Source organism: Lithobates pipiens, unplaced genomic scaffold (assembly GCF_037356315.1).
Source record: "Lithobates pipiens isolate NorthernLeopardFrog02 unplaced genomic scaffold, aLitPip1_a1.2 Scaffold_28, whole genome shotgun sequence".
In the NCBI taxonomy this organism is placed as follows: Eukaryota; Metazoa; Chordata; class Amphibia; order Anura; family Ranidae; genus Lithobates; species Lithobates pipiens.
The window spans coordinates 197,365,033-197,384,913 of NW_027507789.1; the positions used below are offsets into that span (position 1 = coordinate 197,365,033).

General features: G+C 43.4%; 1 protein-coding gene across 1 annotated transcript in view; it reads right to left on the bottom strand.

Moving 5' to 3' along the window:
- The window catches only part of SYCP2 (synaptonemal complex protein 2), a gene marked incomplete at its 5' end in the record, with an annotated part of 200,775 nt that overhangs the window by 168,539 nt on the left and 12,355 nt on the right, over nucleotides 1-19,881 (bottom strand). Inside the window, 8 exons of the mRNA XM_077458435.1 lie at nucleotides 217-365; nucleotides 7,948-8,008; nucleotides 8,108-8,203; nucleotides 8,308-8,353; nucleotides 8,446-8,498; nucleotides 8,580-8,722; nucleotides 9,303-9,337; nucleotides 16,364-16,452. Coding sequence (XP_077314561.1) covers nucleotides 217-365; nucleotides 7,948-8,008; nucleotides 8,108-8,203; nucleotides 8,308-8,353; nucleotides 8,446-8,498; nucleotides 8,580-8,722; nucleotides 9,303-9,337; nucleotides 16,364-16,452 — 672 coding nt within the window. The remainder of the gene's footprint in view (nucleotides 1-216; nucleotides 366-7,947; nucleotides 8,009-8,107; nucleotides 8,204-8,307; nucleotides 8,354-8,445; nucleotides 8,499-8,579; nucleotides 8,723-9,302; nucleotides 9,338-16,363; nucleotides 16,453-19,881) is intronic.

Below are 19,881 nucleotides of genomic sequence, written 5' to 3' on the forward strand. Positions count from 1 at the left end.
CCCCTTGTGGGCACTTGTATAAAAGCAGCTACTTGTGTTTTTATTTGGAGAGTTTTCCTCTGTAGCGCAAGTAAATATTTATAGTATGTTCTTATGGATAACGGTCATTTTAAAGAAACTAAAGCTGATTAAAGGTATTTAAAAGTGAAAAGTTATTTTTTAAATATTTTAGTCTTCAAAGTTGCTAGCTTGCCACACACAAAGGAGACTACATACCTTAAACTTATGTGCTCCAAACACTTTCCTAACGACATTGGTAATATCCAAAGCACTATCAAAAAATATCCGAAGGCAAGATCCCATTAGCTGACCAACTGTTGCTGGTGTATTTAAGGTAACAGTTAACAGAATCTTGTTGCCAACAGCTGAAACAGAAAAAATATAGGGGCAGTAAAAATATATCACTATAATAAATCACTGTATACTGTTCGATCTGTTATACAGGACTGGATAGCTGTTTTTTTTTTTTTACTGCTGCTCAGCATTCAAACCTGTAGGGTTTAATATTATATTTCTATTTTATGATACACACACACGTTCTACAATGAACTAAGAAGCTGAATACTCATTTTCTAGTTAAGCTTTGCAGTTTTTACCTTACAGTAGTTATAAAGGCTAAAGGTTTCCTACCTTCATGCATTATGCATGAAGGTAAAAAACCTTCAATATGCAGCTCCCCCCCCATCAGCCCCCCCTGAGCCCAATCCCGTTCCAGCGATGTGCACCAGAGGAGAAGCTCTCCTAGATCTCTCCCTACTCATTGACTGAGACACAGTAGCGGAATCCATTAGCTCCAGCTGCTGTCAATCACAGCCAGTGAGAAGGGAGCAGGGGTTGGGGCCGATTGTCACAGATCAGCTGCGGAGCTGATCTGTGTCTTACTTTTACTGCTGTAGGTCAGCTGGCACCTGTTGTTCCACTAGCTTGTGTTCAGCTCTGGCTGCACTCTGCAACTATGGGTGTCGCTGGCTTCACCTGTTGCTTAATATATCATTCCTTCCTGCTGCTTCCTGTCCAGTCCCCCATGTGCTTCTCTATTTAAATTCCCCTCAGACCAGTTTCCGGTTGCTTGAGCAACGCTTGTCTCTGAGCTCCCTTCGTGTAACCTGTTTCAACCTGACCTCTTGTGAACTGATCTCGTGTACCGACTCGGCTAGTCCTCCTGATTAGATTGTCTGCTGCCCGCCCTGATCTTGGCTTGTCATTCGGCTCTCCTTTGCTTCATCCATCCTTGTCTGACAGTGTCTTCTGGTATTCCCCTAATGAGCAAGGTGAACCCGGGGGTCGTGACCTGGGGTCAGCACGCAGCTAAGCCCAAACCCTTGTGAGGGGGTCCCTGGCAGAATACCGGCTAACCCTTAGACTCCACGCTCTGGGGGAACCCGTGTCACCTGCTCACCTGTGGGCTCACTGTAGTAGTACTGTGACACCCGATCCACGCTCTGCGTCTTATAGAGCAAGCGCAGCTTGCTATGGGGTACTCAGCAGGGGGGGAGAAAACAGGAGCCCTGGCGCTGGGTCACAAAAAGAGAAGGATCAGGGCTGCTCGGTGCAAAACCATTACATAGAGCAGATAAGTATGGCATGTTTGTTATTTAAAAAAATGTAATAAAATATCTGAACCTTTACAAACGCTTCAAGCCTTTTCATGACACAATGATCACACCACATCATCGATTCGCTGTCCAGTAAGCCAACAGATGACACAGGAAGTAGTAAAGGCTAAAAGAAGTGCTTCATAATAATGACAATGTTGGCAAGACTTCCTAAAAATTTCCCTGCCTGCCAAAATAACTGGATCCCTGCTTTTGTGAAAAAGTGTGCAAATTGCTTGCATTCCCAGCAATATCATTTTGCTGTTTACTGATAACAAAAGTTTCCACAAATATGTTTTAGTTTATTAAAGCCTTATGTATAAAACAACTGCCGTGTCTTTTTTCCTTAGGAAACCTAGGCACCTGCATCCTCAGAGCCACTGAAGGCTCTCCTGTAGATAACCTGGACACACCCCCCGGTATGACTGGTTCTTGGTGGCGATAAGCAAGAGCCAGCTTGAACTATCTCTGTCCACCTTGATTGTACAATATGGCTGTCTTTAAATCCCCTTTGCTTAGCCTTATTCCTCATAATATGCAGGGTCTTAATTCACCCGTGAAACGTCGGAAAGCGTCGGAAAGCATTGCAGGACTACCAATCCCAACATTTTTAGGTCACTGTCATTTGTGGAGGTGATTCCAATTTGGCACTGGATGTCAATGTTGACTCCTCCACACCACTAGGTAAGCGAGTGTGCCGTCCTTCCAGCCTACGTTTTGCTAAACAGTTTCAGTTGCTTAACTTAATTGATGCTTGGCGAGAGAAACACCCCTCCGCGTAAGATTTTACACTCTATTCACATCCACATCAGATATACTCCAGGATAGACCATGTTTGCCCTTCCTTCTTGTCTTCAACTTAGAAAGTTTGTATATGGGAAGCTGTTCAGTCAGATCACGCTGTCCTTTTCCTTTCATGCATGCACTCGGCCCCGGGTAATCACCCGTTTAACTTTCACTTGAATTAATCCCCTTTGAGCGACCTGATTTGTTGCACGGAAATATAAAAGCATATGGTAGAGTACTCAAATGAATCAAAGCGACAATCTCTCGCCAGTCACAGTTTGGGCAGCGCATAAAGCAATGGCCGTGGCAAGCTAATCCAAATCTCTACACAACTTAAATGTGAATGCGAAGTGGACATCTAATGTCTTGAACACGAACTTGTCATTGAGCAGAGAACATAAGCAATGACCGAGTAGCCTCTTGTTGGCACATATAGAATCCAGATTGTCCCTGAACCTTTTACTTACGACACATGCTGAAAAAGCCCCACGCTGGTCCTCCGCTAAACTATGTGCAGAGGGACCGAGTGGGCACCATGTTGCAGCTAAGCTTACTCCAAAGTCCAGCACTCGGCACCTCCTAAAATTCGATGCTCTAATGGTACGTAAACCCAGTCAAAATGCTACCGGAGTTTAATGAATTAAATTAATTAAATTACACTTGTTTATTAATAAAATGGTAAATAGAGTAAGCATAGTCAAAGCATAGCCACAGTCTAGTAACTGGATCAAGTAGTCAGCCAGTCCACAGTTCAATAACCAGATCGGGTAATCAGCCAGGCCAGAAGTCAAGGATCCAAGTGGAGCAACAGCAAGCAGGATAAAGAGCCAGAAGGGATGTCAGCAAGCCAGTCTTTAAACAGAACCACAGGAGATGGTTTCTTGTGATGTGACCAAGGCGAAGGCAGAGATAAAGTGAGCTGGACAGCTTTAAGTAGGCAGGTCAGACGAGCAGGATCAAGAACAGCTGGTAACTGTGGCGAGAGATGAGAGCTGGCAATCAGCTGACAGCTGAGCAGCCAGCCCAGAGAAGGAAGGGCTAAGCCAGCCCTGACACCTTCCTTCAGTCAGTTGATCTTCTCAAGTTGATGGTGGGGCACAGAGAGGTTATGGACACACCAATCTCAGTTCGAGAAATCCTGGGGGTAAATAAACAGTCCAAGCAATCATCAGAGCCCAGTGGGTTCTCAAAGTATTATCAGACATTTGCGACATCTTTGGCCCCTCACCTTGAGCATTTTTTTTTTCATTCCCTCCGAGCTGGTCTTTTCCTGAATGCTGACTTAAATATTGCGTATATCTCGGTAATACTCAAGCCTGGCAAAGATCGAGGAGAAGTTGAAAATTACAGGCTGATCTCACTGATCAATAATAACTTGAAGATTCTGATCAAAATCTTGCCCAATAGACTAGCTTCCTCTATTAACAGGTATGGTCATAACGATCAGGTAGGGTTTATTCCCGGCAGGCAGGGAGCGGATTGGTTTCGGCGAGCCATTAATGTCATCTCAGTATAGCACTCTGGGTGGTCGGGGGATCCCCATTAGGAGGGCATGTTTCTATCGATCTGCAAAAGTGTTTTAGTCGTATATGTTTGAATTGCTTGGAGAGCATTTTATCACTGTACTGTGGTCACTGTTCACGTCGTTGATGACGAAGGTGCGTATGCAAGGCTTTCATTCAGATTTTATTCATGCCTCTCGAGGAGCGAAACATGGATGTCCACTCACCCCTTATTTGCGCCATAGCCATTAAAACTTTGGTGATCGCGATAAGATCCGAATATTCATGGTGTGCAGTGGCAATGAAACTCATACTCACCTGTTTGCTGATCAGGTATTTTTTGTGTTACATCGTCTTTAATTTCCCTGCCCAATGTGCTTTGCCTGCTGCATAGATTCAGGAGAGTCTCAGGTCTTCGTGTTAATGATAATAAATCAGTGGCGATGGGCATCAATCTTCCTCTTTTAGTGTTCGGCCTGCAAGCAGCGTTTCCATTTCATAGAAAATCCAGCTTTATCCCCTACTTAGGTGTCCGCTTAACACCCTCTATGACAACCTTATATAAGATGACTTATCCACATCTCTCTAAGAAACTGGTAGAGGACCTGGGGGGAAGGTAGATAACACATGGTCTGTCTTGATTGGGCAAAATCCACCCTGTAAAGATGACACTTTTGCCATGTTTACTGTACTATTTTCGCTCTTTGTCAATAGCGATTGGAATCTTACCAGGTCAGATCTTACTATCAATGCTTATACGTTTTGTGTGGCATGGTAAAAACCACATAGTCTCCAAACAAGTGTTGTTTGCTCATACAATGAAAGCTGGTTTCGGACTACCGCATCTCATGTTGTATTATCAAGCAGCCCAGATAGCGCAACTATCTGCAGTGTATTTGCAGGGTGAAAAATCTGAATGGGTGGCTATGGAGCGGACAGCAACTAATAAAATCCCATTTAATTATCTTAAATGGCAACCTGGGAGGGATAGACTCCCTATTCTAATCCCTACATTATTTAACTCACTGGCTGTTTGGGATCTGGTCTGGCAGAATACCAACCTGGTCTCATCTTTTTCTCTAGAAGCTTTCCGCTGGTGGCTTAACAAGGCTCTGTACTGAACTGGTCACTTTCTCACTCCCAGCAGCCCATTTACAGTAACACAATGTAAGTCACAACTGAAGATGCCTGCAATGGAAACCTTCAGATTTTTCCAAATCTCTCATTTCCTTTAGTTGTTAGGCCTGGTGGCAATTAAGGACTCTAAAGTGAGCACTTATGAGAGTTGGTATACACAAGATGATAGTCTGGGGGGATTTCTATTATCTACCAGCTCTTGCTTGAATCCATTGTAAAACTACCTTAAATGCAAGAATGGGACTTGGATTTAGCGTCTGAGAAAGAACTAGACCACTGCCATTCTTCCTTTAATTCTGCCTACAAAGGTGTTAAGGTCCTCACTAGATGGTGCATGGTCTTGGCAGGTCTTGTAAAGCTATTCCCAACCTCCTCATCCTCCTGTTTCCAGGGCTGCCACTCTCTTGGAACCATGTTTCATATTTGGTGGGAATGCCCCAGAATCTAAAGTTTCTGGAACAAGGTTTGTGATTATTCCAAAGGTCACAGAAACGGCTGTTCCACAATTAGCCCGTATTGCTCTACTAAATGAAAAGGCTGATGATATATATCTCACTCCAAACAAAAGTTGATTCATTTTATGTTGTTAGCTGCCAAACTTACCAAAGCCAGATTTTGGAAAAGCCCTCAGTTCATGTTGCTATGTTCAGGAGCAAGGTTTCAGGGATTATGCTCAATGAGCACCTTGCAACCAAGCTTAATGAACACTACCTCGGTTTAGGAAGGTATGGGAGCTATGGGCCAGTCATGTCAATATTAAACTGTAGGATAATTTTTCCATCCTGCTCAGGATGTTATCGGTCGAAGATAACCCTGCCGGCTTACTCTCTGGGTTTTCTCTTCTTTATTTTGTCTCTTCTCCCTTTTCGACCTACTTCAACTAGGTTCCTCCTTTCTCTTCTCTTTGTCTTTTACTTTCTTCCCTTTAAATTTTTGGGTTGTTTGCTGTAATGATTGGGGCTAGACCCCATTTTTACGCTTTATATGTGCACCCTGTCAACCGGTTTGGAAGCCACTCAGCTTGTTTTAGAGTTTATATGTTTATTTGCTATGCTACACAAGTGTGTATGTGCCTGCTATTTCCCCATTAGAGTTATGTTGATGCTGACACCATATTTACGCAGGATTTTGGTTGGTGCTCCGGCCTCTGTGATTTTGTACCCTGAATTTCTTTAATAAAAAATATTGATAGTAAAAACAAATGCCATGTTTTTCTTTAGTAACATTTTGTTTTCGCCTTTTTTTAATCTTAGTTGCACATGAGCACTGCTGATCTTCTGTAGCTTTTTTTGCAGCCACCTTTTGTCTACATGCGCCACAGCAACTTCTGCAAGTGATTTCACAGAGCAAATTTCCTGAGGGTGACAACAGTGGGCAATTCCTGGGTAATGTGTGGAGGCACAACAGCTTGTAGTCACCGATTGGACAGCATGTGCAGTGACAATGTAAGAAAACAACTGGGATGCAGAGACACAATGAGATAAACGTACTAACACTGAGACAGTCAGAGCCTGTAGCAGCTGGGCTTGTAAACCATTCAGCTTTTAGCTTTCCTTTTCAAAGTTTAACTGAACAAGCTGAGGCTATATTTGTTATTATGCACAGCTGCTACATATTCTGTCTGCTCCAGTTTTAGTAATGTCCCTCCAGTGTTGTCAAAGAAGTGCATTGAGCCACTGAAAGCTCCCAGTATTGGCTAAGCTACAAATCTCAATAGTTAAATGTTACAGTATGTGTTTTCAATAGTTAATGAAACAATAACAAAAATATGCAAGGGAAGTTCTGTTAAAAAAGGAAGTCACAAAGCACTGCAATATTAATGGAAAATATGTTCCAAGTAAAAAATATCCCTTTAGGCTGGATTCCCACCTATGCATTTTTAGTGCTTTTTGCATTTTGCAGATTTTCACAACAGAACGTGTTCCATAGGAAACCATGTTATATGGACTGTAGTACAAATCTGCAAAATGCAAAAAGCACTAAAAATGCATAGGTGTGAAACCAGCCTTAAAGCAAACCAGTACTTAACAACAGTGTTAACAATGACTCAGGGCACTCGGCACCCTAATGTGCAAGAACATGCCTACAGCATTCTGCTCAAAAGTTTCCCTCCAGCCTCTATCAATACTCCGACCTTTCAAGTATCAGAGAGTAGTTAAAATGTAGTAAGCGAAGGCTGGGGAGCCTATAGTCAGGCCCAAGTGCTGTCACACAGGACAGTGCCTAAACCTATGCAAATATTGACTTTCACAAAACTGGCATTTTGTGTATAGCATTGGGAAATAATTGTGCCAATGAGAAGAGGTTTGCAGAAATGTCGAAGTACCTTGTGGTGCTGACTGTTCAAAGTCATTGTTAAATTACAGCATAGTTCTTTTAGTACAGCAGAACATATCAAAAATAAAAAGGTTTAAAGTGAAATAAAGTGGAGCGATATATTTTCAGACTTCCTCCCTGAAAAATTCCATAGAATAGCGGCAGTGGCTAGCAATATGCCTCTTAAAGCAAAAACATGTTTTCCCATTTAAAGTATAGTACTGGGTTTTCTCTAACCCCTCCCCAGCACATAGGTACCTTTCCTGAACTACCCGGTATACCATTCGGTGACTGTTGGGTATGGAGGAGCATAAGACTTACTACATGTTACAGCACTGCAGCACATACAGAGAGCCATTTCTTTGCTCCTGCGGCTAAATAATGCTGCTGTGGAGGGCTAGGTTAGAGTGAATCTATTGCTTTTCTCTGTATGGGCAAAGCACAGGTTCATTTTAAGAATGGCAGCTGAAGTAGGACAATAACTCTTACAGCAAAGTTACACTAAGCATACACTAAATAAAATCACTTTTTTTTTCCTTGCAGGTATGGTGTTTTCTTAAATGTTTGTTTTAGGTAAACTGGTCCTTTGTCACTATTGTAAGAGGCAGTACCTTCAATATTGTACAAATCCACTTCATTCTCTGTTACACACACTGTCTCCCACTGATGATCCTGATATGATAGGTAATATAATAATCAATACACACATGCAAACTATCAAGAGAATAGGTACAGTGATAATGTTATTAGGTCAATAAATTAATACACCACCTCATCATCCGTAGAAACATAAAAGGAAAGGCTTTCCGTCCCAACATTAAAATCAATCCAGAACTCTTCCAGCTTTTCATCAGATGGTGTCTGGAGCTGGAAAATGTCATTATTAAAAGTATTATACATGCTGTACATCACTTTTCACTTTTAGTCAATTTGAAATGTCAAAATGTCTTTTTGCAATAGTGATAAAATACCTTGTGATTTTCCAGGTGTGCAGCAAGACAAGGAAAGGTAAAAACTCTGAAAGAAGAAAAAAAATGCCATTTTAACTAATACTAATCACTAGAAACCTTTTTAGGATCTGAAATGACCTGTATAAAAAAAAATGTTACCTTCGCTTGTCACCCAACATACCATTCACCAGATTGAGGAATTTTCTACAATCCTGAGTGAATACAAACAAAATAAATAAGAAGGAGGGAACTTATAAGAGTGCTTTAAAGTGTAAATGAGCAGTAAAACATACGGTTTCAAACTCTGAAGCCTTTATTTTTTTAAATGCGTTAGAGATAAATTCCATAGGAAACCAATGGTTGGCTAGCTCCACTCGCTGAGCCTCCAATGTCATTCTGAACAAAGCTTCTGTAATTGCCACTTGTAGATCGTAATCTGTAAAACAGGTTCATCTTCAATGTATATTAGTATGGAAAAAAAATCTCTGGCAGCAGTAGTCAGTAGTAATTGTTTGTCAAAACATTGGCTTAAAGTGACATTAAAAGCTGCCTCTAAAAGTTTCTGCTACTAAACGTTGCTAAAAGCCTATCCATGCATGGACACAAGCTAACATGCAGGGGAGTTTAGGGGCAGGAAAAAAAATAAACAAACAAAACGCAGCTGTAATAACATCCAGTGCGCATAAGGGCCTAAAGGTTCATTTAAAAAAAATTTTTATAATTACCTGCTCTGTGCAATGGTTTTGCACAGAGCAGCCCCAATCCTCCTCTTTTCGGGTCTCCCATGGGTGCTCATGGCTCCTCATCAGCCAGGGCCCCCAATAGCAAGAAGCTTGCTATGAGGGCAAGGTAAACACATTGAGCCGTTAAAATCACTTTAAATAAGCTTGATAATAAGGACATTTGGCAAATTAACAAAAATCTGATTACTTGCTGCACTGCATGATAGACAGTATAAAATAAGCCACAGACCAAACATATTTTATAGTTTTCATTTAATATTTAGGAACCCTTACCTCCTGCATCTAAGATTCTTTTACCCATAGCAGACCTAAAAACAAACAGCAGACATAGTCTTTTAACATAGACTGTATGTTTAATTGCAGTCACAATGCCCTCAAGAGGACCACCACAATTATTTTATTCCCTACTACCAGCAAGACCACCTGAGACAAAATAATTATTTTTCTCAGTTGAAGGGAAGCAGTCTTCAGTTTGGGTGAGGTACATTTTGACCACTGTATAAATATGTATATGCAGCCTGATTGCACTACAGTTATAAATACTGAGGGTTCCATTGAGCCTTAACCACTTGCCGACCAGCGCACGACGATGTACGTCGACAGAATGGCACGGGCAGGCAAATGGGCGTACATGTACGTCCCTTTAAATTTGCCGCCCTACCATCAGGAGCGCGCCGCCGGAGGCGCGCTCCCGAGCTGGTCGGGACCCCCGTGAGTCCGGTCGCAGGACCCGCGGACTTGATCGCCGCGGGCATCCCCGCGATCGTCTCACGGAGCGGCCGAATGAAGAAATGCCGTTGTAAACAGCATTTCTCCATTCTGCCTAGCAACTAGTGACGCTGATCTCTGCTCCATGTGATTGGAGCAGAGATCAGTTTTCACTAAATGAAAGCCCAACCCCCCACAGTTAGTAACACATCCCTAGGAACACTTAACCCCTACACTGCCACCCACTGGTTAACCCCTTCACTGCCAGTGTCATTTACACAGGAATCACTGCATTTATATAGCAGTGATTACTGTATAAATGACAATGGTCCCAAAAATGTGTCAAAAATGTCCGATGGGCCCCCCACAATGTCGCAGTCACAATAAAAATCGCTGATCGCCACCATTACTAGTAAAAAAAATAATAATAAAAAATTATTAATAAAAATGCTATAAAACTATCCCTATTTTGTAAACGCTATAACTTTTGCGCAAACCAATCAATAATCGCTTATTGCGATTTTTTTTACCAAAAATATGTAGAAGAATACGTATCGGCCTAAACTGAGGGAAAAAAATGTTTTTTTATATATTTTTGGGGGATATTTATTATAACAAAAAGTAAAAAAATAATGCGTTTTTTTCAAAATTGTCGCTCTATTTTTGTTTATAGCGCAAAAAATAAAAACCGCAGGGGTGATCAAATACCACCAAAAGAAAGCTCTATTTGTGGGAAAAAAAGGACTTCAATTTTGTTTGGGAGCCACGTCGCACGACTGCGCAATTGTCAGTTAAAGCGACGCAGTGCCGAATCGCAAAAAGTGGCCTGGTCTTTGACCAGCAAAATGGTCCGGTCTGAAAGTGGTTAAAATGTATGTTTGGACAAAAAAAATAAAAATGATTTTCGATTCTCCAGAAATCCATTGAGCTCTTAGCTTCCTGTGCACTCTGTTGATAAATGTAAAGTTATGCACTTGGGGGCTAGAAACATGCATGCATCATACATACTAGGGGGAGTACAACTGGGGGAATCAATGGTGGAGGAGGATCTGGGGCTTTTGGAAACGTAATAATAGCTTGCAATGCCAAACTGCGGTTTCCAAAGCAAAATCCTTTCTTGTATTAAGAGAGGTATGGACTCCAGAGAGAGCGAGAGATATCATTTTGCCCCCCTGTACAAATCATTAGTAAGACCTCATCTGGAAAGTGCAGTTTAATGTTGGACACCAGTTCTCAAAAAGGATATCGTGAACTGGAGAAAGTGCAGAGAAGGGCAACCAAACTGATAAGAGGCCTGGAGGAGCTCAGCTATGAGGAAAGATTAGAGGAACTGAATTTATTCTCTTAAGAAGAGTAGATTAAGGGGGGATATGATCAACATGTACAAATACATAAAGGGTCCATATAGTGAACTAGTTGATGAGGTAATGAGTTATTCACTTTAAGATCATCACAGAGGACAAGGGGGCACACTTTATGTCTGAAGGAAAATAAATTTACCCTGCAAATAAGTAAAGGTCTCTTCACAATAAGAGCTGTGAAAATGTGGAATAGACTCCCTCAAGAGGTGGTTCTGGCCAGCTCAGTAGATTGCTTTAAAAAAGGACTAGATCTGTTCCTAAATGTACATAATATAACTGGGTACTAACAGTTATTGGTAAAGTTGATCCAGGCAATATCCGATTGCCTCTCGGGGATCAAGAAGGATTTTTTCCCCCTGCTGGAACAAATTGAATCATGCTTTGCTGGGATTTTGCTTTCCTCTGGATCAACTATGGGTTTTTCCTTTTATTGGTATAACTAGATGAACTTGTGAAGAATGCATCAAAATCATGTTTTTATTTGTCTAGAACTTGTACTTGAATTTGGCTCATGCTGTGCAACTTTTAGAATGCATGAGAGACACTTTCCCAAAATCTGTCTGAGCCAGGTTTTTTTTCTCTTTACACCAAAAGAGAGTTGGTCTTAATTAGCTTCTCTTTTATATCTGATGCATTCAATGCAACACAATGTAAAATTTGACGTATTTAAGAATTATCTCACTTTGGTGCATGAGTTGCTGCCAGAACCAAAATTTCTGCAAATTCTTCATGAATTTGGCGCAATACATTAAAGTGGATGTAAACCAATGTCATCCTTTCTAAACTACTGCCATAGGGGTTATCCATAAGGATATACACGCCTCCTGCATGTATCTTTACCTGTCAAATGTCTCCCCTCTGTCTATTATGAGATCCAAAAAACAGCAGATTCTGTGGGTGGGTCTGTTGTCTGGGGCTCGGTGGGTGGAGTCGTGATGTCAGTGGACTCCCCGCCCACCTCTACACTCCCCTTATCAACGTGTATTTTCTACTGTGTATTTCTTACACTGAACTTCTGCTATGATCTCTAACATCCAGTGAAACGACAGGAAAGTAACCACATGACTTCAGCATGCTCAATTATGCTGAGGTGTGGAACATCCAATCCTGGCAGAGCAGCAGAAGAAGGGAGTGGGAGGGAATTAAAAAATAATGCATGTCTCTTAGGCTAGTGCGGGGCTCTGTGGCTTACGCATGCATTTGCAAATGTGTGCAGACTAAACCCCTGTTTTTAACGCATATTGTTAGACAGGTTAATTGGTTGTCTGTGGGCTGGTGGTAAGCAAAGCTTGGTTTTTTCCTCGGTTCATCCTTGGGTTTGTTTGTATCTATTGTTAGCCTTCCAAGTTTCTTACTGCGATAGCCAGCTATAGGTGAGAGTGGGTGGCGTCTTTTTTCGTCACTGGTCGTGTTTTTGGTCAGGCATCCCACTGACACCTGTGTTGCCATTGTGCTGGGTGTTCAGTGGACTCCTGTACCTTTAAGGAGGGGTGGCTCCCCTTCAGTCCACCTGCTCTCACCTATCCATCAAAATGCATGTGCCTCCATTGTGGGGACACTCACAAGTCAGTGTTAGGTACCACAGATATCGGGGTGCCTTGGCGGGGCTCTGTGGCTTATGCATGCATTTGCAAATGTGTGCAGACTAAACCTCTGTTTTTAACGCATATTGTTAGACAGGTTAATTGGTTGTCTGTGGGCTGGTGGTTTTTTCCTCGGTTCATCCTTGGGTTTGTTTGTACCAATCCTGGCAGAGCAGCAGAAGAAGGGAGTGGGAGGGAATTAAAAAATAATGCATGTCTCTTAGGCTAGTGCAGGAGATATGTAAATCACCTGTCACTCAAGGGGGAGGATTTGACAAAGTTTTTCTCTGTTTGTCAAGATTTATCTCACTGAACAATAAAAGATGATTGCTCAGAGCTGGATTAACTCTTTGTGGCAAGACTGGGCTCAAATGATAGGAAATGTTATACTCTACATTATGTCATAAAAAAAAAAAAAAAAAAAAATTGGGTTTACATCCACTTTAACAAAAAAGAGATGAATGCCATTAAAGTGGCACAACAACTTTATTGAATTCCCCCACTGTATTTAAGATGAACAGGTATTTTCCATACTTAGTGTTTTTAAAAGAAACAAGGATGGATGTCATTGAACTAAAAAGAGTTTAGAAAAAGGACAATAATATTTTTATGGGTGCTGAAAGACCTCAACTACGAGGAAAGATTACAGAAATTAGGACATCAGAACTAAACCACCCCACCTAGCCTTTGTTTGATCTGCAGTTGCCATGGTGCTGCAAATGTAATTTGGTTATGGCACCAGCCATTTGATGGTTTTACCATTTGGTTCACAGCACAAGCACCTGTGACCATTAACATTCATGGCATGCCTTGAATGTAGCTGTTTTAGAAAACAGTTACATTGATGAGTTAGTTCCACTTAAAATAGGGAAATGATCACAATGTACAAAGTCATCAAAATAAAAAGGTAGTAACAGTAATAAACTGTATACTCTAAAGGCTCGTACACTCTATAAGAAAATCGGCTGAACATTTTCATCCGAGGAACCATCGTGCGATTTTCTGATTAGGGGTTAAAAATGTCTCTCAATAAGAGGGGCAAGGTCCATAGTGGCAGTCTATGAAAGGAGGGAGATCCATGTTCCAGCACTAAGGGCAGTCAGTGCGAAGAGCTTGAAGCAATCTCTGCAAAGCAACAAGGGAAAGGACACAGCGCCTCTAAGTGCAGTATTAAGGAACCATTTATTAGTAAAAAGCAATAGACAAACTACTCACAAGGGGAGCATGAATGTGCGCATTGTAATCAATGGTTTCCTACAGTATGATCCAGGGATGGCCAGTCCTAGATGTCAGTGTCTCCGAGGTGCAGCTGGTGGCTCGCAAAGGTGGTTTCCAGCACTCGCAGCCTGTGTAATCAGCAGGGAATGCAGGCAGATTGGGGATGACGTCACTTCCGGATGCAGGGTGAAAGGAGGCAGCATCGCATTCGGAGCATGCATGCTCCTTCCTCAGGCCATACAGAGTGCCATCTTGGTTGTGGTATATGTGCTGGGGAGATAAAGAGTGTCTGGGTGGGCTTATCTCCCCAGCACACATTTATTTTATTTATTTTTTGCAGATTTACACTTACCTAGGTGAATGCAGCATTGATCGGATGCTGCATCTGTTCGCCGCCAGCTCCAACACTGAGAACTGAGCGATCAAACACCGCCGATCAATCGGTTCTCACAACTCACTGGAGAGCTGGGCTGCGGAGGCGGTGGGAACGGATGGCTCAGGCTCTCAGCAGCTCGCTGAGATGCTGCGTTGGGTGCTGGTACAGACATGTGGGCGGATCCCAACTTCATTGTCGCAATCTTGCCCAAACCTGGATCAGCTGAATATGGGTCACAGGAGTGCAGAATGAATTTTGATCCACTGGAAAAGTACAGCCAAACAAGCTTTGGTTGTACTTCTCCTTTAACTATTTATTTCTCACACACTGCACATGTATACTGGCGAATGAGGGGCCCAATATCCATGTAGCACCCTCAGACATTCTAGGGGAATAAATTACACATTTAATTCGCTGACAACCTATCACTGATGGGCACTGATGAGGCTGCTCTGATGGGTGCTGATGAGGCTGCTCTGATGGGTGCTGATGAGGCTGCTCTGATGGGTGCTGATGGGCACTGATAAGGCTGCTCTGATGGGTGCTGATGAGGAGGCACCTATGGGTGCTGATGAGGTGGCACTGATGAGGCTGCTCTGATGGGTTCTGAGGCACCTATGGGTGCTGATTAGGTCACATTGATGGGCACTGATAAGGCTGCTCTGATGGGTGCTGATGAGGAGGTACCTATGGGTGCTGATGAGGAGGTACCTATGGGTGCTGATGAGGCTGCACTGATGGGCGCCGATGAGGCTGCTCTTTTGGGTGTTAATGAGGCTGCCCTAATGGGCGCTGATGAGGTTGCACTGATGGGCACTAGAGGGGGCACTGATATACTACACTGATATGCACTGAGGATGCAGCACTGATTAGTGCTGATGATGCTCCACTGATAAGTGGCACTAATGAGGCAGCACTGCTGGACACTGATGGGTCTGCACTAATATCAGGGCACTAATGGTGGTGCATTGATAATCAATGTGACTGTGTGGCACTGTAGCACTGTGTAAAATATGTAAAAAATGACTGACTCACTGTTTGGCACAGAACCGATCTCCTTTCCTCACACACAATCTCTGTGTGAGGGAAGAAGAGCTGTCAAACCGCAAAGACCTGCTGCGTTTACATTTGTGATCGCCCGTGATTGGACAGAATAAAAGACAGCTACAGCGCAGTCGGGAACTAGTTAATACCCGTGTCTTTTTTCAACCTCAACCATATCAACTGTGTAAAACAACAGGGAAAGGTGCATGTATTGCATATGGTTTTTTTTTGTTTTGTTTTTTTGCCCAGACATACACACAGGTTACAAGAGAACAATTATCTTCAGTCATACAAATCACTTGAGTCTTACTGCAGTACTCTAAATTGTGGCAACACAGTGGCATTGCTATGGGGGTGTGGGCCGCACCGCGTGACACCCGCCAGAGGGGTGACACCGGGGCCGCCTCATACCGCTACATGCTGTACTATATTACTTCTGCTTGCAGAGCTGCAGCAGAGCGAGCAAGGCCCAAGCCGTGCCGGGGAGGCTGCCTGTAACACTCCCCGTCTTAAGCTGTCCCTCTGGGATCTCCAATATATCTGGAGGAAGCCGAAGTTGGTGGGCGGAGCTGGGGGGGTGTGGCTGCCTCCTCCACTCCTCCCACAGACTCCTTCACTCTGGTTGATCCTGCAGCTGGAGGACAAAAAAGGCGAGAACACCTTTTTTTTTTTAAGTGACTTCATCTCCGGGCATGCTAAGTTACTGCACACTGTCTGTCTCTACATAAAGTCCTAACCTGCTCTATGCCACTGCAGCCTGCCCTATGCCACCGCAACCTGACCTACACCACCCCAACCTGACCTATACCACCATAACCTGCCCTATACCACCCCAGCCCCAGCCTGCCCTATACCACCACAGCCTGCCCTATACTATCATTTACAGGGGCTGTTTGGGGGTGCGCCCCATTACCATGTGCTGCTTGAAGGGCACTGGGCAGGATAGACAGGAGGGGGGGGGGGTGACACCAACCCTAGTGACGCCACTGTGGCAACATACATGTATTCAACAAAACAAAGACTGAGCAAGCTGAAAATTATTACATTATAGCCATCATATCATCAGCGAAAATCAGCTTTCTTCTGGTTTCACGGGGCATGCTGTCAAGCATGATATTCAGCTTACGCATAGCCTAGAAAAGAGAAGGTCCTAAGGTGATCATTACTGACGCAGTCAAACAGATTGCATAATGTGACTTCATCACCATCTTAGATAACAACAAGCTTGATTTATATGCCCCCCATGGGAAAAAAGGTAAAAGTATAATATTTTAAAGCAATATTCTGTTTTCTAATCAAAATGGCATTTTTCTTTTAGGCCTTGTTCATATGCGCTTTGGCCTGTATAAGCAAGATTTTTCCAAAGCATTGCGTGCTTCAGGCAACTTCACTGAAGATTTAAAAATCAACCTTTACCTCAGTTTAAGGTTAAAGTTCACCTTTATGTAAGGGTGACCTAACACCCGACTCCCACCCCATCTCCGGGTCCCTGCTGTACTTATCCCTGGCAATCCTCAGCTGTCAAGGCTCTCACAGCTAGTCCATTCCCCCACTGCTCCCTCTCTATTTTCCATACTGCGCTGCCAGGAAGCGCCAGATGAATTCTGATGGTCAGGGCCCTCTATGTGGTTATTAGAATCAATTAGATTCCATTTGGTCTGTCCTGGCAGCGCAGGATGGAAGAGAGAAAGCAGGGAGGACTTTGAATCTCCAGGCTGGTGGTATAGTTGAAAGAGCCCTGACTGCTGTACTTACTGACAGTCATCCTCAGCTGAGATCAGGAAGGGGGTGGGGTGGGGAGGGGAGAGGGTTTTTCCGTAAAAAACGCTTTAGTGTACGTTCACATTGGAGGCAGGTTTGAAATCACGCAAGTTCAGCTGCTCTATTGAAATTGTCCCCGAAGTCACCAAAAGTAGAGCAGGAACTATTTTTGGAAATCAATGTGGTGCCGCAAAGTCGGCATCGTACCAATTCAGACGGTGCCGTTTCCGGCAATAGGCTGCGATTTGACTTGGGAGTGGTGGCTGTAACTTTAAACAAGTTGCTGGAAGGCTTTACTCAAAATTTCAAGCTGAAGCCTGCTAGCAGTGTGTTTAAAGTATTTGGAATTACAGTATCTCACAAAAGTGAGTACACCCCTCACATTTTTGTACATATTTTATTATATCTTTTCATGTGACAACACTGAAGAAATGACACTTTGCTACAATGTAAAGTAGTGAGTGTACAGCTTTTGTATAACAGTGTAAATTTGCTGTCCCCTCAAAATAACGCAACACACAGCCATTAAAGTGGTTTTTAACCCACTGTACTAAAATAGTGTTATCCCCTCTGTATCATAATAACATTTGTCCCTGTGTCTGTGTAATGTAAAAAAAAAAACTGCTGATCTGTACCTGTATAAGCTGCACTCCGAGCGCTCAGCTGACATGTCAGCTCCCTTGTTTCTCCACCTCAAAGTTGAAGTGGGTGGGGCCAAGCTGTCCTGCTGACGCCAGCCGGTGGAGGAGGGGGAGGGGAGAGAGATGATAATCAGTTGGGCGTCGGGAGCCGGTACAGATCGGCAGAGTTTTTACATCACACAGGCACAGAGACAGATGTTATAATGCTACAGAGGGCATACGAAGATTTATGATCAGATACGAGAAGAGCAGGAGCAGGGAGAGCGGGAGCAGCTATGAGCAGGGAGGGGATGGGGGAGGAAAACAGAGGACACAGACACATGGAGAGCTGGGAACAGGAGAGCTGCATCTGACAGAATCAGGCAAATAGACCACAATGTCAGGGGCTTAGCAGCCATGATTATTGTGGTCTGTTTGCAGGGGAGAGGGCATAGCCAGGCAGGATCCGCCGGGTTTTTAGGGTAAACAGGAAGCCAAATGACACAGCACAAGCGCTGTGCTATAAAACATGCTTTAAATGAACAGGATCAGTTTTTTTTTGGGGGGTTAACAAACGCTTTAATGTCTAAACCGCTGGCAACAAAAGTCAGTACAGGTGAAAATGTCCACATTGGCCCCAAAACGTCAATATTTTATGTGGCCACCATTATTTTCCAGCACTGCCTTAACCCTCTTGGGCATGGAGTTCACCAGAGCTTCACAGGTTACCACTGGAGTCCTCTTCCCCTCCTCCATGACGACATCACAGAGCTGGTGGATGTTAGAGACCTTGCACTCCTCCACCTTCCATTTGAGGATGCCCTACAGATGCTCAATAGGATTTAGGTCTGGCTGGAGACATGCTTGGCCAGTCCATCACCTTTACCCTCAGCTTCTTTAGCAAGGCAGTGGTCGTCTTGGAGGTGTGTTTGGTGTCGTTATCATGTTGGAATACGGCCCTGTGGCCCAGTCTTCAAAGGGAGGGATCATGCTCTGCTTCAGTATGTCACAGTACATGTTGGCTTCCCTCATGGTTCCCTCAATGACCTGTAGCTCCCCAGTGCCAGCAGCACTCATGCAGCCTCAGACCATGACACTCCCACCACCAATGCTTGACTGTAGGCAAGACACACTTGTCTTTGTGCTCCTCACCTGGTTGCCACCACACACGAGTGACACCATCTGAATTAAATAAGTTTATCTTGGTCTCATCAGACCACAGGACATGGTTCCAGTAATTCATGTCTTTAGTCTGCTTGTTTTCAGCAATCTTGTGCATCATCTTTAGAAGAGGCTTCCTTCTGGGATGACAGCCATGCAGACCAATTTGATGCAGTGTGCGGCATATGGTCTGAGCACTGACCCCAGCCCCCCCACCCCTTCAACCTCTGCAGCAATGCTGGCAGCACTAATATGGCTATTTCCCAAAGACAACCTCTGGATATGACGCTGACCACGTTCACTCAACTTCTTTGGTCGACCATGGCGAGGCCGGTTCTGAGTGGAACCTGTCCTTTTAAACCACAGTATGGTCTTGGCCATCGTGCTGCAGCCCAGTTTCAGGGTCTTGGCAATCTTCTTATAGCCTAGGCCATCTTTATGTAGAGCAACAATTCTTTTTTTCAGGTCCTCAGAGAGTTCTTTGCCATGAGGTGCCATGTTGGACTTCCGGTGACCAGTATGAGAGAGTGAGAGCGATAACACAAAATTTAACACACCTGCTCCCCATTCACACCTGAGACCTTGTAACACTGAGTCACATGACACCGGGGGAGAAAAAAATGGCTAATTGGGGCCAATTTGGACATTTTCACTTAGGGGTGTACTCACTTTTGTTGCCAGCGGTTTAGACATGAATGGCTGTGTGTGGAGTTATTTTGATGGGACATCAAATTTACACTGTTATAAAAGCTGTACACTCACTACTTTACATTGTTGAAAAGTCTTATTTCTTCAGTGTTGTCACATGAAAACATTTAATAAAATATTTGCAAAAATGTGAAGGATGTACTCACTTTTGTGAGATACTGTAGGTCAATGTTCAATATCATCAAACGGAGGAGTTTGCATCTAAAAATAAGAATGTAGTTGTTGCCTGTTCCAACCAAACCTTTCATTTTCTGACTAGTAATAAAAAAAAAAATTAAGTTTTGAATGTGACCAGGCATTCTTTCTGTAAAG